This window comes from Prinia subflava, chromosome Z (genome assembly GCF_021018805.1).
Source record: "Prinia subflava isolate CZ2003 ecotype Zambia chromosome Z, Cam_Psub_1.2, whole genome shotgun sequence".
NCBI lineage: Eukaryota > Metazoa > Chordata > Aves > Passeriformes > Cisticolidae > Prinia > Prinia subflava.
Window position 1 is genome coordinate 39,127,208 of NC_086283.1, and position 24,838 is coordinate 39,152,045.

Genomic DNA, 24,838 nt, shown 5'->3' on the forward strand with positions numbered 1-24,838 from the left:
ACTCTAACAGCTCAGATCCTGTCAAGATGAAAAGTTAAGAAATGAAGCAGCATTAATTAACCAAGTCCCAGCCTACACTAAATGAGCTCAATACTTAGTGTGCAGCAACTGCGCCTAAAGTAAGATCCTTAACTTACTACAGGCACAAGTTACAATAGGAACTGGAATACTCTGTGGACAGATCGTGGTTCTATAGTAATGCATTCATATAAACCTGCTTAACTGGAAAAAATACTCCACAATGCAGGAGCAGAGAAAAACTGGAGCAGCAGATGCAACTCCTGCCACATGATGCCAGGCTAGGTACCATCTCTGGTTATCACCAGGAATAAAATTCAGTACTTTTAATGTTTTTATGGTAAACCTGGGGAAAAGTAACACTGTATAGAAAAACACAGCAGAAAACTACAAGACCCACGTGTCCTTTTAGTTTAAATTTAATTTGTCAGATAGAAGTTATCTATGTACAATCAGTGTGCATTGTAACAATTCTGTCAATAAAGTCATAATTCAAATCTTCTAAAATATTAACTACCTGCATAGCACATTTGACATTATTGCGCATGTTGAAGAGGGAACATATGAATTTACAATTAATTTTGATTGATTTGGATACTGAAGTGTTCAGGTATTTGACACACCTCCTTTAAAACCAATGCACCTGAAAAGCTTTCCAGAGCACAGTTTAGAAAGATATTTCTTACCATTACAAACAATCACAACACTGACAGTTTAATATGGAAAAAATATCCCCTCCAAAAAAACACAAACAAAACCCCAAAACCCACAAAAAACCCAAACCAAAAACAAACAAAAAACCCCAAAACCCCCAAAGACACCAAAAAAAAAACCAACCCACACACAAAGCCCACCAACCCAACAACAAAAACAACCAAAACCAAAAACCAAAACATGTATCTAAAGTATTCAAAAAAGGGAGAACTAAATGGAATAAAGTTCCCTTTCCCCATTTTTACATTCTGAGCAGTGACTCCATCAAAATCTTTTATTGGAACATGTAAGTACACTGATTTAATTTCATAATTATGACAAGAAGTCCTGAGTTGGTGGGGAAAGGAACAGTCAAAAAAAGCCTGAGGGGGAAAAAAAGCTCATTTAATAAATTTACAACAATTTACAGCCATTGTCTGTGTTTCGCTTTTTTTTTATTATTATTTGTTTGTTTTGTAAAAAGGCATTGTAACTGATCACAAACAGGAGAAATCCTGGCTATTTTACAGGTATAGGTACAGAATTTAAATATTCAAGCTTGTGATGAAAAGCGGCAAGGTGGTCGCAGTGTACAATGTAAACAAGTAGCTTTGGAAAGTGAACAAAGTCCTTGAGAGTTCTTTACTAAGAAAAAAAATATTTTCCCCATTCCCTCCTGAAATATGAGCACAGATCAGTGTTTAAAAGTTCGTTTACAAACATAACTTAAAACATTATCAGCCTCAAACCACTTTAACATGAAGAGTTTTATAATAAGATCCAGTCTGAAATGGGCAGTGTTGAGGTCCCTGTAAAAGTAAACATCTTCCATTTCTTAAAAAAAAGTGCCACAGCATTTGCAGCACAGTGCAGCATAAACTTTAAATACAAAAATATTTTTCTTCTGTTGGGATAATAGACCTTGCATCCTGGAAAGAAGTAACAATACTGCTACTGATAGAATATCCCGTCTGTATCTTTCAAGTCATGTAAGGCAATTACTGTGTTAATTTACTGTATATGGCTAAAAGAAGGTCCAGAAAATATTAGTCTTTGTTATGTTTTTCGGCTACTCCATGTATGTTCAGGTGTACTTTTGTGATCTGATGAATGTTCAAATGGAGATCTGTGACCTAGGGGAGATCTTGAACCATAAGGAGACCTCTGATCCAGTGGTGACCTTGGGCCACTACCTGAAGCTCTGTGGTCCATTTGCCAGTCTGAGTGGTACCTATAATCTCTGGGAGATTTGTGATGGCTGTACTCAGAAGAACGGTGATCTGAATGTATCCTGTGGTCTGAATGGGAACGGTGATCCGAATGAACCCGGCTGTCTTTTAGACTCCCTTCCAGGCCTGACCTGTGGTCTCTGCTCCTGTAGTCATCTAACTTCCTGTGTTTACTATCACTGTAGTATCTAAAAAAAGAGAACTTATCTGTATTAGTTACTGGTAACACATCAAGGGCCACAATCATGTAAAACTGACAGAACTGCATTAGAGAAAGATCACAGTTGCAATTTTGTGTTACTCAGAGGATTGTTTGATGCTTCCTACAAGCATAACTACAAGAACATAAAGGGAATTCTGTCCAGGTTTCAAAATTGCTCAAGAAACTCACCTGCTCTCTTGTTTGTAGTGATCCCAGTCTCTGTGATCTTTTCCATTGCTGAAGGCTGAATAGGGCCTTTTCCTGGAGTCACTTTTCTTGTAAGTGTCTCCCTGATGCCTGTCCTTATGATGATCGTGGTATTGTGACAGATGTCTATCAGAGGAGTAGCTGTCCCTGCTACTGTCATCATGGTTTGTATTCTCCTTCAGTCTTTCCACATCTGTTTAATAAAGCAGAGGTTAAAAAGGAAGTATCTTCACTTCACCCAATTCAAACAGCACATCTACCCACCAGCTGTAAACCAGTATGAAAGGGACATAATTTAAAAGAAACAAGATCTACATAGCTGAAAATCAAATGCACTAATGCCAGTGAACAGAAGAAAACTTTAGAATTAAGTGGAAAGCAAGCTAGAATGTGTAGGACTTGGAAACTGAACTTCTTAACCTCTCCCTTCAGTCTATGATAATTGTCCAAACCAGCAGTGAGTAGAGAGAACTGTCAGCAGAGCCATTTTAGACAGAATGGCAGCAACTTCCTCTCTAAGAAGATATGGACTTAGTATGAGTAACAGTTTTAAAGATACACCTTGTTACCAAAAGAATTTCAGTGGTATTCCTAAAATACATGATTTTAAGTCCATGACAATATGCATGAAGGTTCAGTAACACAGTAAAAAAAAGTACTACATACAAAAAAACCAGGTGTGGCAATGCAGGGAAAGAAAATCAGTGTTACTGTCAACAATAAAAGCCCCTGTAACTAACAACAGACTGTGACTGACTAATAAACTGCTTTCTTACACCACTGTGATACTGCAACAGCTACAAACAGTCACGGAATTTCTGAGAAGTTTATAGGTTTTACAGTTTTTAAGTAGATCTCTTGCCCTCTCCAAAATTTAATACAAAAACTGTTTCCTTATTTTTTTTAAGGGACACTCAAATAATCTGGTAAGTACCAGCCTCACTCTGCACTCTGCTGGATTTCATCAGCAAATTAGTGAAGCTTTTCAAATTAGCCTATCTCTGCGGTATTTAGCAGTGTGGAAAACAGACCCAGGAGACATGTGAAATGAAATAAACATGAATATTTAAGGTATTTAACACAAGAATATACTGAAAAGTTTCTTACCTGGATTTCTAATTACATGTGTATTCACATTGCTGCTAATATTCTGATCGTTGTGTTGCTAAAAAAGACAAGTACATTGGTAAATGTACTTATTGGTAAATCCCGAAATTCATTTGAATAGATTGGAAAAATACCTTAATAAAAGAGACTACCATACTGCAAATACAAATACTAACTTGAAGTGTACTTTGGTGTTCTTTATAATCCTCTATATCCAATAAAAGTTGCAATAATTAAAATATATATTTGTGTATTCTGGAAGGATGTGAAAATGTTACCTGAGACTCCTGACGTTTTTTGATTGCATGTTTATACAGTTTGTGCAGCTTTCTGGCATCAAATTCCGTAAACTTAGAGACAAAAATCCACAAATTTCTGAGGAAGAAAAGAGAAGTTGTAATTCTTCTTTCAATTTCTTTTCCCTGTATTATGTAGCATAATGATTTGACTGAAATTATTTGAACACTACTTCATTAAATCTAAAATGCTATATAATCTCCACAGTATTGCCTAACTGTACAACAAAGGTTATGCAGTTGTAAATAAAACATTTGAACGATTGATTCCTTTAAAAATTTTTTTCACTTTTCTGTATTTATCGTAAGTACTTCAGAGAATGAAGTGCATGGACAGTAGAACTAATAAGAATTGTTACATTTTTCTGAAATGCTTATTCAAAACACAGTTATCATATACATTGTAAAAATTTGTTTGAATTCTGAGTATTTATCAGTCTGTAAATAAAAAATTTAAGTATGTAAAGGAAGTAAAAATCCTTTTAAACCTGATATCTTTTACAGCATAAGACACTTGACCAACAAACCTTATTATTAAAACATCAGCAAGAGGTGCTTTCCACAGACCTTGAAAATCTGGTCAAGCTTTTGAAACCAAGGAAGAAGTGTGAAAGAGGATAGAAGTCATAGGGTAATAAATCTGTGCCTAATCTGTGCTTGAAGGAACCAAAGAAGAAAAAATTAAGTCTTTTGCTGTCAAGATGCTAAAATTGTGAAGAAAACTTGACCTGTGATCCAGGAAGGGGAAGTTTTTTTTACAGATACTGATTTTTTCTTTTTAGTGAAATTTGCAGGTGGAATGCTTAAAAGAGTCTACAGAATACCAGTGCTCAAAAATATTTGAAGTGTGGAGGTTCAGGAAGCAACAGTATGCTCCTTCACTGTGATTATTTAAACATGGTAATTTCTGTCCAGAAGTTTGCATAAGTAGGCAACCAGTCAATGGTGTGTCTAACGAGACCATTCTATCTTTATATAAGCTATCCTGCTTCTTATCAAATACAGCTGAAATACGTATTATATTTATCTACACATAATGTCATTGCATTATGAATAACAGCTCTATTACAAGTTTCCGCTTAAAGTAATAATAAATTTACCAAAATGTAAGACACGGATCTTGGTTTTGTATGTCAGATTACCTTACTATTTTCACGTATAGGAGGTAAAAATCAACAGATGCATATTACACTAAGAGTATTCTTCAAGAAAATGCAACCCTTAAGAATTTGATATGTGTAATCACAGGATGTATTTTCAAGCATAAAGGTGTTAAGTGAACATTCCGACAAAAGTAAGTCAAATTGCATTACGAATTTATCAATGAAATACAAGACCAGTATTTTTTTTCTTAGTTCTTTTTATATTGTCACCTGATATAGATAGCAACAAACTCTTCCCTCACTTTTAAAGTGCATCTCAGTACATTATGATAAATGCTTTTATCAAGTCATAGTTAATACACAATATGTAATTTAATTTTAGTGTACGTTCAAAAACCAATAAAGAATTCTACATGCCAATATATGATTGGCATCATCCATTCAACACAATTTTAGAACTGTGTATTTTCGATAGGAATTATTAAAAAACTGAAACGACCTCAAGTTGAAAAACCAGAACTTTAAAGGTAAGAATGGTTTTGACTAAACACAGTGGTAATGATAAGCCCCCAGCATGTGCTATCAGTGTTAAGCAGAGATGTCTCCACCCTCTGAACAAAATACAGAGCTCTGCATCAATGCTTAAAGTCAATCCATTACAGGTCAGAACAATGTATGATCACCTCTTCATAGACTACTATTTAAAACAGCAGAAAGATACAAGAAAGAGTGAACAATAAACAGGACAAATAACGAAAGCCTATTCTTCTCACTGGAACCAATTGCAGATTTCCCTTTTTCAAGTAAAGCCCAAGAAAGTAACTTACTTTCTCCACTGTTTAATTTGTTCAGGATTTGTGTACTCCTTTAGACATTCAGTAATATGATCCCCAATTTTGATAAGACACTGTCTAGTATGTTCCAGCTGTTCTCTTTCAGAAAGGCCTTTTTCTGGTCGATCCAGTTGTTTCAACGCTGCCTTGACAGGTCTCATTCTTTCTTTGCACTGTAAAATGGAAAAAATGAGTATGTCCATTCAAAGGAAAAAAAAAATTATTCTAAAGCATGACCCACCTTTTACTGTGATATATAAACACAGGTAAAGACAATATTGTTATAAGTCAAATGAAACACAAGAATTCCTCACAGATCCTAAAAATGTTTAACATGTTTCCTTTGAAAGATTATCAATCCAGCTGGAAATTCACTTCTCTTTATTAGTTTGTATAAAACACACATATCAAGGTGTAGAAGGTGCTAATGTGTATATCTCAAACACCAGCAGCCAGAGAGCTGTGAGGCCACTTTTTTTCTGCTCAAAACCCACTGCTGTGGCTTGCTTATATGGCAGGTCAGGGACTAACATGCTGATTTTCATTCTAAGTGTGTAATTTACTAAAAAACTTTGTAAGCTTTTGCAGACCCTCTTATTGTTCCTTCCCCTCGCAAACATCCAAGAATTTAGGGTGATGCTTTCCCCTTAAGGGTGGGACACTACACTGAGATTCAAGAAAGCACTAACTTAATATACAGGATTTATGAGGAAAAGGACTTACTACAACTGTATTGTACAAATAAAACTGAGCACAACCATGTAAGGACAAGACTTACCCTTTTCAGCACCTACAAAGCTATGTCAGCACCTACAAACTCAATGTCAAAATTAAATACGAGAGTCTTCAGTACATTTCAAACACATACTTTCTGCAACCATTACATTTGGCATTCAACAAATGATCAAAATTGCTTTCTGAGCAATTTTAAACCTCACTCCTATGCAGACACTAACAGAAGTTATGCTACCTAGAAGAAAGCTAGTTAGGGTATGGCACCATAAAGGTTAGAAACAACCTTCAAGAGCATTAAACCCAACCTTTGACTGAACACCATCATCCCCATTAAACTGTATCAAATCCCACATCCAGTCGTTCTTTCCATCACTTCCAGGCATAGTGACTCTTTCTCCTCCCTAAGCAGGTTGTTCACTGCTTAACCACTCTTTCCCTAAAGAAATCTTTCCTTACATCCAACAAAAACCTTCCCAACTTGCAGTTGTTTCTCCCTGTCCTGTCACTGGCTCCCTGAGGAAAGACCTGACCCCCACCTGGCTACAACCTGCTATAAAGGCAGCTGTGTGAAGTCTCCCCTATCTTACTTTGGGCTCAAAAACCCCAGGTCTCTCAGCCAGTCCTCGTAAGACTTCGGCTCCAGACCCTTCCCCAGCTCCATTCCCTTCTCCGGACTCGCTCCAGCACCAAAATGTCCTTTTTGAATTGAGGGGCCCAGAACTGAACACAGCACTTGAGATGTGGCCACAGGGAATGCCTAGACTAGCCACAAACAAAGGTTGTGTAGTCTTGGATTTTCATATTTTGAATCCAATGTTTTAATAATAAATTCAGATAGATCCAGTTGGCATGGTTTAAATTGCAGACACCTGTTTAGTCATACGTCGTACAGCATGAGACCCAGATCCTCCTTATTATCGACGGCACAATCAGTTAAGCCTGAAGAACATTTTCTTTTGAAAGTGCAGTTAAGTATGTTTAATTAGACTGCACCTGACCATGGCATAATGATAAACTCCAACCACCTCCTTCCCCCATTCTTCCCTGCTACACTACCAAACCTAGAAAAACCAAACAAATACCTGGAATGGAATGAAATGGACTATCACTATTTGCAGGTAAGCATCTAGGGACAACTAAGAAAAACTGGGGAAGCTGTTCCATTGCCATCTCACACCACTAATTAAGCATCTGGTTTTCATACTGCACTTGCCACAGAACAAAGTAGCTTTTAAAAAGACAGCTTATAGAGGGCAGTTCTTCAATGGAAGAAGTGCTCAGAAACATATAACTGCACATGGAAATCAAATTATTTTCTGTCATTAGCCACACAGGCATATCCACTTGAATCACTCCAGGCCCATGCTGAAAATCATGTATAAGTTACTTGGATTGTTTACAATAAACCCATGGACAGTAACTGCCCCACTCAAGAGAATCCTACTGTCATTGTCACAACCAGCATCCATAACAGACCCAACAGACCTGGCCGGCAAAAACACAGCTTGTGAAATCTGAATGATGAAACAGCCACAGCTGTTCAAAGTAACTCACTGATATTCTTCCACAGGCTTCAGCCAACCTATAAAACTTCACATAAATTGTGCATATGCATTTTTCTCAAATGTTAATTTTATTCTTATAAGCAGTAGTGATTAAACAGAATTCTTTTGGTGTCAGAGACATTATCTCAGCAAGCTATTTCTAAGTGCTTTAGCATTGTTTCTTCCTGTGTTCACTAACTGAAGTTTGCAATACTTCAGAAGGGATGTGCTGAAAACTAGTTTTTCTTGCTGTCTTAGAAAGAAGAAAAGCATATATGGTATGGTGAAGCCAAAGACTCCACCAATTCCAGTTACACTCATTCACATCTGCTCTTTAAGAAGCAGGATATACAAGTGATTCCTGAGTTTATATTCTCAACCTATTAATCCTAATAACTACTGGATAAGTTTTTCTATTATCCTGCACAAATATAGCAAAAAGCCAAAACAAAACTGCTAGAACAGAGTCAAAGATTACTTTGGTACACTGTCAGTAACATTCATTGATGCGAGACATAGCAAAAGATCACCTGTGTTACGATGCCAAGTAACAGCATCAAGAATATCAGGAATTGTCCTAATTTAGACTATTAAGTATACACACTAATTTATCAAAAGGGGACTTACCACACTAAAAGTTTTCTGATCTAGCTCTTCAGATTCTTCTGATATAGGAACTGGTTCACTAGATGCAGTAATATGAACTGGAGTATCCATCAATGGAGTTTTTTTAGCTTTTTCCTTATTTTCTGATTTGATTTCATTTACCTAAGAACAAGATACAAAAATATTTAAGTACATTTTATTTTACTTTTGCAATTATAACATATGACAATCCCCATAACTACTGCATTCTCTTCAATATGTAAAGAATAAAATCTATGCTGACACTTAGTGACAGTACATTTTACTTCCTCTGTGAAATGGAAAAGGAAAATGGAAAAAAGGCATATTTTACACACATTCAGTCCAATTAAGAGATATATCACTGAAAATGTACTTCTCCATTTGAAATGCCTGTCCTTGTGGTTTCAGGTACTAAAAATAAAGCTTCAAATGACATAAAATACTTTAATAAAATGACAACTGATCAGATCCAAAACACTTTTTCATCTCAAAATCATTCACATAAACCTGCTGGCCTTCTCTAGCACTATGTAAGGTAAGTAAACCTAGTTACCTTATCTTCCTTTACTTCTTTTTCTTTCTGTGTGGATTCCTTTACTTTGTTTTCTCTCTTTTCTTTAATATCCTTTTCTTTCAATTCTTTCTTATCCTCTTTTTCTTTTTTCTCCCTTTTCAAATCTCTCTTACTTTCCTTTTCTTTTGTCTCTCTTTTTTCTTCAGCTTCCTTCTTTATACCAGTATCTGGCTCAGGCTTTTCTTCATTTTCTTTTTCTGCTTTAATTTTTTTATGCAGATGTTTCACTGAAACAATCTCATCCTGCAATATGCAAGCATATATGTCACATCAAACTGTTCCTATCTTTGCAAGTTTTGCAACTATCAGGTTAAAACACTTTATCTGTGCGTTTTTTATTTCTGGATATAGATTTATCAAATCACCTCTCAAATAGCACTGAATGCAGCTGGTAAAGAAATATGAGAGCTGTGCACGCATTTCCTTGATGTGACACAGCAAGTGCCACATCATTTGTCACATCTGATTTGGCAGAGGCAGTGGGTATGAGAAACTGTGTCCATTTAACTTAGAATAAAGTTTGAACTTAGTCCTCTTAAAGGCTGAAGAACTGAAATCTAAAAGGAAGTATGGTCTTGCAAAACTGACCTGATCGGTCAGGTCAGTCAAGTGATGGGAGGTGTCAGAAGACTTCTGACCTAATTAGCTTTGTCCCAATCCCATATTAAACACTCACAGTGTTTACTAAGAAGGTAACAGAATCTCAACTTTCTCTTTTCCAGAACTGTTCGTTTTACTACACTTTAAAAAAACCTTTAGTTACAGACTCTCTGTTGGGTGCCCATTCAACTGTTTGGAGGTGAATGGAGTATTACTCACTGCTCTTTATAATATTCACTGAGAAGGTCTGAGACAGAAACTAATATCCTTTCAGACACAGAAAAATACTATTAAAAAAGTATTATTGTAACACAGGTGGAAGAATCATAATGTTTGAATTTATTTGAACAGATCAGAAAGGCACATACAGGAACTGCTTATCTGTTGCACAAAAACAGATGGAAGACTGACTAGGACTTGAACTGAACAAGTTACTCAGAAGAGGTATGAAATTACCAGCCTAACCAGGGCTGTGTTTAGTGTTTAGGTGTCATGGAAACTTTCTAGCAAAAATCCAATGATTAAAAAACCTTCCTGATAATTCTAGCAGTAAAATAGGTAAGTTTTAAATAGTGAACACAGTATGGAATCTAAGTAGCTAAGGCCAGTTGTTTAGGAAGGTTGTAGCATACAGTCCAGTTTTCAGAAATGCAATTGTTATTCGGTATCCAAAAGTACTGCAGTGATGAGTACCTGTTGTTAAAAGAGAGGACAGCATTCTAGGCAGTTTCCTAAACATGGTAAAGTCAATCAACTGATAGCACTGTCTTCTCTTTTGAGTGGAGATGAAGACTAACACTCATTTTTAAAGTAGTCTGAATTAATTTGCTTAGTTTTGGGGTTCAGCTGTTTCTGTTAATTTACTGGGAACTGTGGCAACATTTACAGGTTTTAGTCTTCCAGGTAATTATTGTAATTCCAGTGCAATAATTATTGTAACTATAAACACAAGGCAGGCTACATTTAATTTTTTTTTATTGCTGGCTTCACATTTTATTCTTCATAGTACAATTTAAATACATACACTGAAAGAGTGGTTAAAAAATACTATTTTTTCATAGATTTTTCATGGTTTTTCTAATGCTAATTTTAACTATGTATTTCTGTAAGTATCTTTTCTTTTAGAACAGGTTGACAATTACAATGGATTGTAATTGTTTGCTTTAAACCAAGTAGAGAGTATTTTATTGATATATGTATAATTCGGTTGTATATGTATCAATTCCATACAGAATTCAGTACATATTGATATATCCAGACTTATGTCAACTGCTTTCAAATTAGCTGTGACATGACCCTAAACTTCAACGAATTTTTACGTCTACTGATTTTGCTATGTGATAAACAAATATAAAAAGATACAATAACAGCATAATACTAAGATTAATAATCAGAAGTAAAAAAACCCAACAAGGTTAAAAGTCTTTCTGACAAATGAGAGCCATGATGTATACATGAGCTTTCATATGCAAGACTTGAAATATAATTTTTTATGCTGCTCTTTCTAACTGAGCTTGATGATATTTTTCTCAGCCTCAAAAAACCCGTTTACCTTAAGAATCATTAGTACTAGTAGTAACGCATGAGCAAAACCCAGTAGTCTTAGAACTGTAATTTGCACTTCTAGCAAATACAGTGCTAATGCCTTTAAAGAATGTTGAAACTAATAATAGACCATATTTTTATAACAATTGGGAAAACTCCTAATTCCTCATCTATTAGTTTATCATTAAATTGAAATAGATACAGTCTACTATGTTCTTGTACTGATGCAACATCAACTGCAGCACAGGAAAAAGATGACATTCAGGTGTTTTAATTTTATTAAGCCGAGCAGAAGATAAAATACAAACTGATACTAACAGGAAAAACAGAATAGACATCTTTACTGTGTGAAAGATACTCACCTTATTATTCTCGTCATCATCTTCATCAGATTTTTCTGAGAGTTGTGGTGAAGAATCACTTTTTATTTCTTCTTTTAATTTTGCAGCCTTTAGCACCTTATTCTTCTTAGTTCTTGTTTTCCTCCTCTTTGAATTGCCCTGAATGCAAATTGATCTCTTTAATCATGTCAACTGACAACCATCTTTGCACTATATTTGCAAAATAAGATCTTGTTTAACATCAAAGAGAGGGTTCCTTTTATTTTATTTACTGTCACTAATGACAACTACTTTACTCAGGACTACAGAGAGAGCTTAGTGCAGCAGTAGAGAATACACACAAATAGTAAGAGAATAACACAACATGAAACTTGCAATCTATATCCCGAGTCCATCTTACATACTATGATTAGTAACAGAGTAATACTACACAAATAAAAAGTGCAGAACTAAAAAATGAAAAGGCTCAGGTGACACACCCATAAGCATATTGTTTTACCTTAGTAATGAATGCCACATTTTACTTACTGCTCCAGCAAGCCTTTGTGCTTCCTTCCTCGCAAGGTCTTTATTCAGTAACTTAATGAGGTAGTCTGCACGGGTCTGTAACTGCTTCGCCTGGGGTTTCTTATCTGGATCATCAGGCAAAATCTGAGGAGAAAATGGTAGCATCACAGCTGTTAAGTACAGATTATCAACTTTAGATGTTAGCCTGGAGCACACAGAACAGCAAAAGCTGTGCAAAAGGACATGGTAAACAATCCACTCCACCTATACCTGCTAAATGTTACAGAATGTTTAAAGCAAAGGAGAATTTCTTGAAAGTTTTCATTTCTCTCCAACGAAACCATGCAAGCAACCACTGGAGAGTCTGGGAAATTGCCTCAGAGTTTAAAACCAACTCAAGAAACCAGCCTCAGATTTCTGTCTCCACTCTGATATTTCATCTAAGAAATTCCAGGAATCCGTACCAGTTACAGAACTCCTGGCTTTGACTCATTCACCTTCTAATGCAGCTGCCAAGATTACAAATACGTAGCTTCAAAAGCCATATAAATTAATGAAAGGCAGGAGTAGGCATCATTATTAAACAAATCTGGACACACACCTGACTCTTCAAATCCCAATACTGTAGGTTGTTGGCGCTGTCACAAAGTTTACTCCACCCCAGGCTTTTCCTCAGTATCTGCTGCTACCTATTGCTAAGAAGCTACTGCACTATTTCTAGTAGAGCTACTCTCAGTGTTGGGAGTGGAAGACAACTTCAACTGAAGAATCTGGGGATTAAGCGGGGATGGAAAACTAAATTACATCTCTAGAAAAACCTCCCTTCTGAAAAGATCAAGAACACAAAATTGATAAAACCAGAACATCTGAAATAAAGAGGGAAAAGACTGAAAAAGAATCAAATTACACAGGGCCAACCACGTGAGAATATGGAAATGCAACTGACTGGAAGAATGCATGCTTCAAAATACTTAAGACCCCAAAATCTACTAATATAACACAAGACGGATATGAAGTATGTATTAAGTACAACTGACATATGTTTCTGCAATTTCATTTATCATAAAGTAAGCTCCTTCAGTAAGGAAGGTGGCTACTTAGCAGCATCAATACCTAAGCAAATTGTCCTTGATAAACTATTGTAGATGACATACCTTATGTGTCAAACTGAGATCAGGATCCATTTTTATCATTTCCCAGCTGCCATAACCATATTCATAGATGCCTATTAACAAATTGGAATCATCTTCCTTACCCCAATCTATATCAAAATGAGCAGCCTTAGTGTGGCATGGGATGACATATCTAGAAGAAACATATTAGGAAGACAAATAAATTATTTTTACATCTGAAACTTAGCAAAGGGGGAAGGGAACATACTGAAGGTAATGTAACTAGATTTATTTTCTATGTTAAGATGCTGGTAAATTTAAGAAATGAATCCAAATATTTATCATAATATTTTCTTAGTATTTCTATAGAACAGTTACTGAAATCAGTACTGGAATGTGTTTTAAAGCTGATTAAGGCTAAAATAAGAAGAATATCCGTCTGTATCATGAGCTATGTGACAGAATTGGCTAGCCACAAATAAAAGCAAAAATCATCATCCAAATGTTCTAACTAAGTGAATAGTTTAGGAACTGCAATACACAAGGTGGCAAGTTTAGAGGGTAGGAACAACTACTGCTGCATGTTGATACTCCTCTCAAGCAAAGCTGACACATTTAGCTCCTCAGCAAGCCTGAACTCTAGTCCTAATTCTTGACAGTAACTGAACACAGTTCATAGTGAATACCACTGACAAGTTAAAGCTGTTACCGGCTTCTGTGGCAAAGGAAGAAAAAACAAAGTACAGCTGTGGAGGAGGCAACCGCTGTCAGTTTTTAAAGGGAATAGAGGGACAATGCTTTTAATAGAGTGTTTAAGTCAAAGCTGAAAAAAAAAACAAACCCCAAAGTAATAAGACTTGAGAAGTATTCTGCATTACCACTCCCTTAAAGATATGCACAAATCAATACCTTTTTCTTTCTTCTGGATCTGAAGGAATGGATTTGTGTAGTGGTGCCAATTCTTCTTCATGAGAGATGACCAATTTTGCATTTACTTGCACTCCTGAGATTCGGAATGTTGGACCTTTAACCTTCCCAAGTCTACCTCCTTAAAATAAATGACAAAGCTGTTAAAACATTTACCTTTACAAATAACATCAGAAAAGTGTAAAGAAAACCATTATATCACATCACCTTTTCTTGACCAAATGCTTGAATTAAATGCTTCAGAATTAAAAAGCCCCTACATAACAGGAGTAACTCTTAAATTTCACAGCAAATTGAAAACCACTTTTCAGTGATAAGTCACACACAGAAAGGGGAAAAATCACCTTGAGTTTTTAAATCATGCAGTACACATGCCAACATTTTTGTTTGTATTTCCCAACAATTTTTTTTTGTTTTATGATCAGAGTGCAAGAGTAACTCAAACTTCTTGACATTTTTCACTGTCCCCTCAAGCCCCGTGACTACTGTACCTGCTCTTTCTTGTCCAGATGAATTGTCCTTTAAGGCTTTAATGCATCCATTATGTACAAGCTCTCCCAAACGTCTCAGATCTGTCTCTGACTTATCAACTAGCTCAGCATCTCTAGCTACAGCATCTAACCTGTAATAAAAAAAAATACTCATTTTTGTAACTCTGAAAATCTGGCAGTTGTGAATGACTCCTTCAGACTACTAAACTAAGAAAAAATAACACGGAATTTATCAGTCACCTGTGGTTTCTATTTGGTGTACAATTTTGATCCAAGATGAAAAACCCTAAATGATTTAGGTATGAGGCAAATAAAACAAGAACTGTAAAGAACCTTAACCCTAGTGTTAGTTATTGCACATTTCTTTAGAAAAGAAATGGAACTATTAGATCATATATACATATATGTATCATACAATCATAGGCACTGTAAATATTTCTAAGGATTAATATTTTTAAGGATGGAAAGTTTTTAAGAAGCTTAAAAATATGAATTGACAATATGTAAAATGCAAAACTAACTTTGACTGTCAGAGTGCATAAACTGATAGGCTTTCAACAGGCTTATCAAACACGGTAAGTGAATGATTATCACCAAATAAGATTAAACAAGTCAGCAGATAAATATAAAGGAAGCATTCCTCCAAATGGCAAGGTCTGTTGTGTGGCTGTCTGCATACACACCATAAATAAGGAAATGGAAGTCACTAAAATCACACTATATTCAAGATGATGTATTTATTTGCCCTGCTGCATAAAGTTTCATGGTACATTCTAATTTTTATAAAAAAGAGATTCCAAGTTGCCACATAAATAACACGCAAACAACTTTACCTCTCGAGAGGGCCACCAAATTTCTTGTAACTCTTGATAAACCTAGTAACAGAAAATAATTTTTCCATTTAAATATAAGTTGAACAAACTACATTTGTTTTAAAGTTGTACTGATACAATTGTTAATCTTAGTATAATGCCATGTGGACAGTGGGGGGAAAAAAGGTAGCGAGATTAAAGAAGCTTCATATATTCAGATGAATAAAATCAGTTTTATGGGTTTGAGAACTGATATAAATAAAACAATAGAAGATAAAATTTATTTCAGAAATTACTTTATTAATTTCAAAAGACTGAGGATTCTGCAGCTGTATGTATCTAAAAATAAAAACTGAATGTGAATGTACAGTAAATGAAGATTTCAGACATTGTTATCTGTAATTATATAGTTATTAAAAAGAGCAATCCCCAAAAGGTAATGGGAAGATTTTGGAAAATTACATGAGAGATACTCTCTGTTGAAATATCTAAGCAATGGAAAGAAACTGGGGATACTTGGATGAGAAAGGAAATTAAATAAAATTAAAATAAATAAATAAAAAGAAGAAAGAAAACTTCCTCAACAATAAAATTGCCTGTGCAAGCCCAAGAATAGCCTTGAAAAAAGTAGTTTATGTCACTGTTAGATGAGACAGAAAGCCAAAAAGGATCTTTGAAGTTATTCTTCAAAAAAAAAATACTCTGAAAACTTTACAGCATTTTAGAGAAACATACATACTTAAATTTCAGAAGCAAAGTACCATTTCACAAACCCAAAAATGTTTACCAGAAGAATTCCTCCTCCTACCAAAACAATACTTCAGCAAATATTTAGCATATACAAATGGGACCAATGATAGTACAAGTTTCAAATAGGATTTTATATTTTCTTAGTTTTAAAAAAGCAGGATGTAACAACTCAATTATAGTGCCAAGAAGTTTAAAAAAAACCAAAAAACCCCAAAAAAACCCAATCAATTTCTTTCATTTGTCACCAAATAGATGTAACCTATGCTTTCAGCATCATGGGTTTTAGATAAATTGTTGGAAGCCAGATTATTTTGCTTATTTCTTTTTAAAGGAAAGCTCACACCTTGTAAAATCACTGTCAGTAATCATCCAGTGAAATTACCGTCTTCATAGGCTGCAGGAACTAAAAAGTTTAAACCTATCATGAATATTTTTCAAACCTAATTTTATACCTCATTAAAAGGGGTTCAAATTCTTGTTGTAACAGTTCACTATGTCAGCATCACAAGGTAAAAACAATAAATTCCTAGAATAAAAAGATTTCAAACAATTTCAGGAAAAACATTATCACTGTCATTTCAAGACTTAATAAAAATATTATTAATAAAAATAATTTTAATTTCTTGCCCCTTTAAATATCCATGCCCTCCCATATCTTACCGCCTGATCTCTGCATCACTAAATCCTTTAATATTTTCTCGAGGAATAGTTCGTGGTCTTCCACGTTTTTTTGGCCTTTTTCTTTCTGAGATGGAGTCACTATCAGATCCAGAGTATCTTCTACTCCTACTGCGCCTCCCTTCGCTGCCATTGAAGCTAATCTGGAATTCCAGAGCAAGCAAGCTATGTAAGTAACAAATATAAGCAAGTTTTACCTGCTCTGTCAAAAAAATGTGTACAGAAAAGGAAAAAAAAAAATCCAAACCCCAAAAGCAACAAACTACGCCAAAAGCAACAGAGAACTACAATTCAGTCAGAACCAAGAGACACCTGTTTTGCACAGTTTCTCATCCTCGGAAGCATGTATATTTCTTCAAGTTCTTTCTGTCTTTCCTCCTCTTCTATTCTTCGCCTCTGGACCTCTGGAATGATTTCTTCCCAATTTCTTGAATTTCTTTCTGGTTCTAACTCAATATCATCTTCATCCATATTGGAGAAGTTGGCCACCTTGTAAATCAAAATGTTTATATATTTTCATCAAGTCAATGCATGACAATTTGAAAATGACTAATCAACTACTACTTTAAGAAAACAAAGTTATGGATGCCATATTTTATGCATTTATATATATAATATTTACATATTTTATCTATTTATATATATGCTATTGTTTTATAAGATATATATAAATTTTATAAATTACAAATTAATGAAACAGTCTCTAATGGAAGTACTTTCATTCATAGGAAAGACAGACTCCTTTCAGCATGGGCTGAGATACAGGAGAATCAAGGCCCTCACACCTGTACGACTGTTACACCTGTAACTTCCTTTAAAATAGGACTAACAACATCTAAATGCCTGATTTCACGCAAAACTATGATAATATAAAAGTAACCAAACATTAATACTATGCAGGTATCAAACTATGTTGCGAGTGAGTGATTAGCAGGAGAGCCATTTAATAATCTCCTGAACTAAACACACGTCATGCTCTGCATTTTTTTCCCCACACATTATATGTTTAACTGATAACGCTTAAAAATACCTGGCATTCCAAGTTTACTTTGGGGCTAAAAGCAACTTGGAGAAATTATCAGCTAAAAAACACAAAGAATATATTGCATTTATTGATACTATAGCTGCTTAATAACAAAGGCAGGCAAATAAAACACAAAATTAAAATTGTAATCATTAACACATTCATAAATACATCTCATTTTATTATCAAAATACATAATGTATTTTTAATTGTTTATACTGATGGTGAGGTACCATGCATAGGCGAAAAACTATTTGACTAGGAAGTGATACAGAGTTGACTTACTGAAGTATCTATTTCTGAAGAACGAGGAGATAAATACATAGAAGAGAAATAACACTATTTAAAAAGGAAAGTATAACTATAGCAGGAAGGAGGGAGCAGAGCCATACCTTGAACTGTGAAAGCAACTCATCTCCTACAGTTAATGGACCTGGCTCATTTTCCCGAGTTTCAGCCCTCTTCAATATTTCATCTATATCCATTTCCTGAGGATAAAAAAAAGAAGTTTCTCTTTACAATTAAATAATTCATACATATTTTCAGCTGGTTTATCTACTTAGTCCACAAGCCCTACTTACTTGAGGCTCCTGTTCTTCCCCTTCAGGTTCTTTAAAAAGTTCCTCAGCACCAAACTTCAAAATTGCTGACAACTCCTCCTTATTAAAAGGTGTTGAGCTGAAATAAATGACATTTCAGGAAAAACATGTTAACTTATTAACTGGGAAAAGTTCTCTATAATAATGAGTCAATTAAGCTTCCTTTTCACTGTTAAATATAAACTTTATATAATTGAGACACATATTTAATATGCAAATAAAAATCTACAAAGACTTTGCATTTTATGTTTTGCCTTTCATCAACAAGTGAAATATTCTTAAGGGTAAGTTGGTGTAGAAACAAACACAAAGGTACCTTGAAGGAGTAGAGCCTGTATGTAATACAGTTTTCCCTGTAGTGTCCATTCTCTGAATTACTAAATGATCTAACACCATCTTTTTCTTGGCTCGTTCAAGAATATCTTCTTCTACGGATCCTTTTGTGACTAGTCGATAAATATTAACCTATGTGTATTTAAAAATTAAAAAAATTAAAAGCAGAAATCTCAGTCTTTATTACATAACTTCAGATTTTTTTCCACGGTTTTAAATACGGTTTCCGGTTTTAAATACGAAATACTAGTTTAATCACATTACCACGGTCTTCACAGAAACATTTTAAAAAACTCAAATGAATAGTCTCAGACCTTTCTTTATAAACTTCAGTGACTTGGCACAAGTATTGCCGGAGGTAATCATGTCATATTGGTAATTGTTACTGTATGTCTTCTGTAAGAAGGGAACAATCCTTTTGAGAACTAGAATATTTAAGCATTGGGGATATGCCTGATGTAGCAGTTATTTTGTAGAATGATAATCATACTAATGAATGTAAGACAGACAAGTCCACAACTCTTCTCCCTCTCCCACCCAATTACCACAGCTATTGTATCTTGATGTATGGAGACTCAGGAAAAAAGAAACAAGCATTACTAACATTTCTGGACATATGCAGAAAGTATTAGTTATTCTCAAAAATACATGAGGACTGACTGATGAAGACAGAGAGTGGACAGCTGATGTACAGAATTGTCCTTCAGGTCCTGAGCTTAAACTGAGTGTGTTTACCTGTTTCTTCTGTCCAATTCTATGTGCTCTAGCCTGTGCTTGCAGATCATTCTGTGGATTCCAGTCAGAATCAAATATAACCACAGTATCAGCAGATGCCAAGTTGATACCTAATCCTCCAGCTCTGGTAGACAGTAAAAAGCAGAAGTCCTGAAATTATAAAGTAGGAAATGGTTTTTTATATAATGCTTTAATATTCCTAAAGGAACCAATATACTTTATGCAGTATGTGGTGCAGACTACTAAATCATAGACCACCAAATCCGTTATTGCTCTATGCTTAAAGCTTCCTTAAATATTAAGCAAATGCTGATTACTGATTTCTTTCATAAAGTTACTGACTTCTCAACAGTCTAAAGGAAGCAGTAACCTAGATGAGGATCACTGAGCAAGACATCCCAAAGAAACCAGACTGGCCAAAAAATACCAAATCTTACTGTCAAAGCCTCTAATGTTACAAAAATGCTCTCCCATCCTCCCTGCCGCAAGCTCCGGAAGACTAAACAGTCATGTCAGAGCAGAGAAAGCACTTGAGCCCACACATAACTGATTACGAGACAGAAGCAAACATCTGCTGAGTTCAAGGCTGTTCAGCATATTCATGAACAATATGAAAAGGAGTAAACAGCAAGGAGAAAAAATCCTGTAGGCAATATAAAATTATTGAATCAGTCTTTCATAACTATGAAAGACTGTAGAAGGATATTGAGACATGCAAAAAACCAACATACAAAATCCAAGCCAAAGTAAAGCAGGGTAAAAAAAACCCAAACAAACCAAATTTTCAGTACAGGTACAGGAAACAGCAACCATTACAATAAGGGAAGAGTCCTGATAATTGTGTCAAAGATTTCCAGGCAGCTCTCAGTTCAGTAATACAAAACCTCTCCAACATTCCCTCCAAAATATTATGAAATTTTAGGAAATAAAAAATAAAACTGAGAGCATTCTTTTTCTTGCCGTACAAATGCACAGTTTGCCTCAATTTTAGAAATGCTTGGTTTAAATTCTTCTTCATCTCAAAAAATTTACAGTATAACTGCTAACATTTCAGAAAATGTCTGAAGTTTCTGATGTCTGATTTCACAACAATGTCTATGAAAGAAATTTGAAAGAGAGTTAACTTTTGTATTTAACAAGGAGTTCAGTCCTTCTCCCTCCACAAAGCAGAAATAAGGTCAGTAGCAACTAACAAATGCTATCTTCAAATACCAATTAAACCAAACAAACTAAACCTCAAAATCAATGACCGACCAACTTCCCCTCCTCTAAATCTGAAAGTGTAGGACAAAAGATTTAAACCAATCGAAAGACTTGGAATGACTTGCATAATAGGACTGCTAAATAAGGTACAAATATTCAGTTCAAAATCTAAAGAATCCTAACAGATGACTACATACTCATAGGTTGCTCCCAAAGAATTGCTAAAAATCAGTACTTTACTATTTCTTCCATGGCATGTCACAAGTGGAAGATAACAGGAATCGTATTTGAAACAAGTAAAATATGATTGTTCATGCAATGATATATGAAGTTAGTTCTGCCCACTGTCAAAGGACTTTTGCATGCTTACTGCTCAAGTTCAGCACTCTTGTAAACATTATTAAATTCTAGAGGAACAAAGCTGGGGTTAAAATTCTGCAGCATTTATAGAGCAAGCAGCTCCATTTTCCTAATCTGTGTGTTTTCTACTTAACCTCTTCTTAAAAAAATATTTAGAACCTTATACTCTAGGCAGTAGCAATGAATTTCCAACCGTTACGATATATTCCTCACTTTTTTTCAGCCTTTCTTTTTTGTGCAATGTCTTTTTGTACTTCTTGGGAAAAAATAAAACTGATTTCTCAGGAAAAGCAATACTATACCTCTGATCCTTCTGCATTAAAATGATCCAGTGCTTGTTTCCTCAATTCCCCTTTTATTGATCCATCAAGTCTCTAAAAAGATTGAGAAATACAGTTAAAACGTATTTTTATACTACACTCAATATCAGAGCAACTTCAATTGTCAGCTGCCAAAACACTATTACATGAAGGGAAAAAAGTAAATAAACAGCTCACATAAATTTTAATTCATCTGTTTCACTTCAAAATAACATTCATCATAGAGTCCCTTTCTAAAAAAAGAAGACATTTTCTTCCACATTTTTTAATCAAAGGGGTAAAGGTCACATAATCACAAAGCTGAAAGAGACTGCTGAGGGTCATTTTTCTAAGTCCTCTACTCAGGCAGGGACAGCTCAAGCACACTGCCCAAGGCCACGTCCAGGTAGCTTTTGGACCTCAACAAGAGACAGAAATTTTATAACCTCTAGACAACCCGTTCCAGTGCTTTGACAGCCTCACAGTAAAGAACTTTTTTTTTAAATATTCAAGATCAAAGCTTCTTAGCTGCTATTACCAGCAAGTTTTTTACCTGAAATGGGAATTGACGGTATTTCAGATATTCTGCCAGGATGTCCAGCATCCTTACCATCTGTGAGAAAATCAGGACTCTGTTGCCACGCTCTCGCAGACGAATCAGTAGCTTGTCAAGAAGGATTAGTTTCCCGCTGCTACGTATTAAATGCTACAAAAACCAAGAAACATACATTGCAAAATAAATTCATCGCAATACTAATACACACTGGGGTATGTTGGACATCCATCTGAGGTTTGCTTCACTTTCTATTACTGTGGGCAGAAAAACAAAAGGCAAATTCTGACATTCCTGAAGAATTTTACAGTTTAAAATATCCATAAAATTTTATGTAATTAAAACTGCACATATTTATTTACTCAATTGTCAAATATTCAGTTCCAATTAAGAACGAAAACATACTTCACTGTAAAAACCCAAGATGCATATTTTGTGGAAAACCATTTTTTCCTTAATGCATTTCAATAAGAAATAATGAACTGTCAAGGCACTATAAAATTCTGTGAAAACTACGGATGTAAAACCTCTCTTTTTTTTTTCTTAATTAAAAAGTGACATTACCTGTAAGGCCTCCTGTTTATTATAGAATTCATTATCATCTGGTGGTTTAATGAGGTAGCAATGGTTGCAACACTTCTTGAGTTCCATCATGATGTTCAAAAAGCCTGAGGTACTGCCTTTTGAACCTTTGCTAAGGGCTTTATAATTCCTAGTTAAAATCCACCTATGAAGTAAGATGTACAATATTAGTAACTTCTAACCATATGTGGAAGTAAGACTGATAAAAGCTGCCAAAATAGGAACAAGCTAAAGAAAAAAGCATCTCCCAAAAGAGTATCTCAATACACCAAACTACATAAATAGACATTAGATGAACATAATTCCTGAGCCCTTCCTCCTTCACAGAATGTTATTGCTGTAAACCCTATACTTATATATATACATATATATATGTAGAGCATATGAAGAAGCCTCAGCTGCCATACAGTACACAAGCCACTGTAATTCAGTAAACTGTACATAGATATATCACTGAAATAGCAGAATATACAAAGAGTTGGTACATACTTGTAGTATTGCTTCTGCAATGCACTCATTTCCATCCTCAGAATTTGCTCAACTTTAGCAGGTAAAGACTTTTCTACATCTTTTTTAACTCTTCTCAGCAGAAATGGTTCAAGTTCTTTGTGAAGACTTGCATAACCATACTCTCTCCCTTTGCCATGCTCCTCTTCAAAATCTTCCCATGAGGAAAACCTTCAACATAATAAAGTGTAAGTGCAAAATAGTGACATGCTGTGAATGCAAAATTCAGGAAAAAAGATAACACAGACACAGAACATGCATATATATACCACAAAACCACACACACATTCAGATTTCTTCCCCATTCCCTTCTCTTTTATCCAATTTCTAAATTTCATCTCCCAAGAAATTCTAGATATTGTGCCTGTAAATAGAAGAACAGAATTTTCCAAAAATGTCTACAGAATGAAAACTTCTGATTCCACAACGGAAATGTAACGTTTTTCTTTTTCTGCAATGACACTTGTTTAGATGGTTGCCGAAAATTATTATATTTTATCAAGACAGCATGAAAAGCCAGCTCTATGTCTAGAGGGTGTGCAAGAGAACAAGAACATACTTAAAATATGTCTTGCAGCTTGTATGGTCTAGCTGATGTTTAGCTTGGAGAACAGAGTTTATGATCTAATAGACTTGGAGAACAGAGTTTATGATCAGACAAACAAATAATGGCTACCCAGCTTCAGTGGCTTTGCTTGTCATGTTCTCAGAAAGTCAGTATAATCCATAGCTCAAACTAAACAGAGCTATGGTGCTTGGCGTTTACAAGATGTCTGACAGGAACACGTGCCTTCACATGAGCTCTGGTTTACCTTAGGTTTAAACAAGTCAGTACAAAATCAGGTCAATGCAATAAGCTTACCGTATGCAAAACATATAGGAAAGCCAGTTATCTGATTGAATTAAAGGACATTTGGCACAATTTGTTTTCATTAATAGTACTAACACAAGAAAGGTTCCATTCTTCTTCCCTCACAGCAAATCTATATGGTTTTTCTCTTAGGCAAAGATGTAATCTTTTTTCCAGGTTCTGACCCATACACCAATCCATAACTTTTGCACACTACTAAAATGGGAAAAGGCGACATCTGCTACCAACATTACTTACCTAACGTAGCATGAAAAGATACATGCATTTAATTTATGTAGGATATTTAAGCTATCTTTCAGTACAATTCCCTGATTTTTTAACAATTCTACTGCTTCTCACTTCACTACATTATTTTGCCACAACAAACTTGACAAAAAACGCTTTCTTACTTTTCTGGCATGATGAAGTGCAGTAAAGACCAAAGCTCTTTGAGAGAGTTTTGCAGAGGTGTTCCAGTAATAAGAAGACGATGGTTAGACTTAAAGTCTATTAAAGTTTTGTACAGAAGAGAGTCGTCATTTTTCAAACGATGAGCTTCATCAACTCCTATGAATGCCCAATTCAGACCACCAAGGAATGACTTGGAAAAGAAGTGGAGAAGCAGGGAAACATTACTCAAATTAATACATTACATGGTTCCCCACATTATCTAATCAATCTATAAACCAAATCACTTCTTGGTTTAATAAAATAAAGGCTATATGATTTCAGTACTAATTAGGGCTTTTACATTTGCCAGGTTCAATGAAAAGCTGTGTAGTAATCCTAAGAAAGGATAAATTAAATTTATTAATAAATTATTTTAAAAAAATCCTGGAAGTCTGAACTACATTTTTAACAA

The 24,838-nt window shown here is 34.9% G+C and overlaps 1 protein-coding gene across 2 annotated transcripts in view; it reads right to left on the reverse strand.

Annotated features, from left to right (window-relative positions):
- Nucleotides 1–421: 421 nt before the first annotated feature.
- Nucleotides 422–24,838, reverse strand: part of CHD1 (chromodomain helicase DNA binding protein 1) — a 55,166-nt gene continuing 30,749 nt past the window's right edge. Inside the window, exons 14-37 of one of the 2 annotated variants that reach the window (XM_063421994.1) lie at nt 24,387–24,577; nt 23,109–23,297; nt 22,602–22,764; nt 22,038–22,190; nt 21,488–21,559; nt 19,623–19,772; nt 18,871–19,019; nt 18,537–18,633; nt 18,348–18,443; nt 17,244–17,420; nt 16,914–17,074; nt 15,525–15,566; nt 14,692–14,822; nt 14,183–14,321; nt 13,316–13,466; nt 12,183–12,305; nt 11,676–11,813; nt 9,148–9,411; nt 8,595–8,735; nt 5,683–5,861; nt 3,735–3,831; nt 3,457–3,514; nt 2,332–2,542; nt 422–2,128 (exon numbers count right to left, since the gene is read on the reverse strand). In XM_063421994.1, coding sequence (XP_063278064.1) covers nt 1,768–2,128; nt 2,332–2,542; nt 3,457–3,514; nt 3,735–3,831; nt 5,683–5,861; nt 8,595–8,735; nt 9,148–9,411; nt 11,676–11,813; nt 12,183–12,305; nt 13,316–13,466; nt 14,183–14,321; nt 14,692–14,822; nt 15,525–15,566; nt 16,914–17,074; nt 17,244–17,420; nt 18,348–18,443; nt 18,537–18,633; nt 18,871–19,019; nt 19,623–19,772; nt 21,488–21,559; nt 22,038–22,190; nt 22,602–22,764; nt 23,109–23,297; nt 24,387–24,577 — 3,633 coding nt within the window. In that variant the 3' untranslated portion in view covers nt 422–1,767. The remainder of the gene's footprint in view (nt 2,129–2,331; nt 2,543–3,456; nt 3,515–3,734; nt 3,832–5,682; nt 5,862–8,594; nt 8,736–9,147; nt 9,412–11,675; nt 11,814–12,182; nt 12,306–13,315; nt 13,467–14,182; nt 14,322–14,691; nt 14,823–15,524; nt 15,567–16,913; nt 17,075–17,243; nt 17,421–18,347; nt 18,444–18,536; nt 18,634–18,870; nt 19,020–19,622; nt 19,773–21,487; nt 21,560–22,037; nt 22,191–22,601; nt 22,765–23,108; nt 23,298–24,386; nt 24,578–24,838) is intronic. The other variant, XM_063421995.1, reaches the window with a different exon arrangement.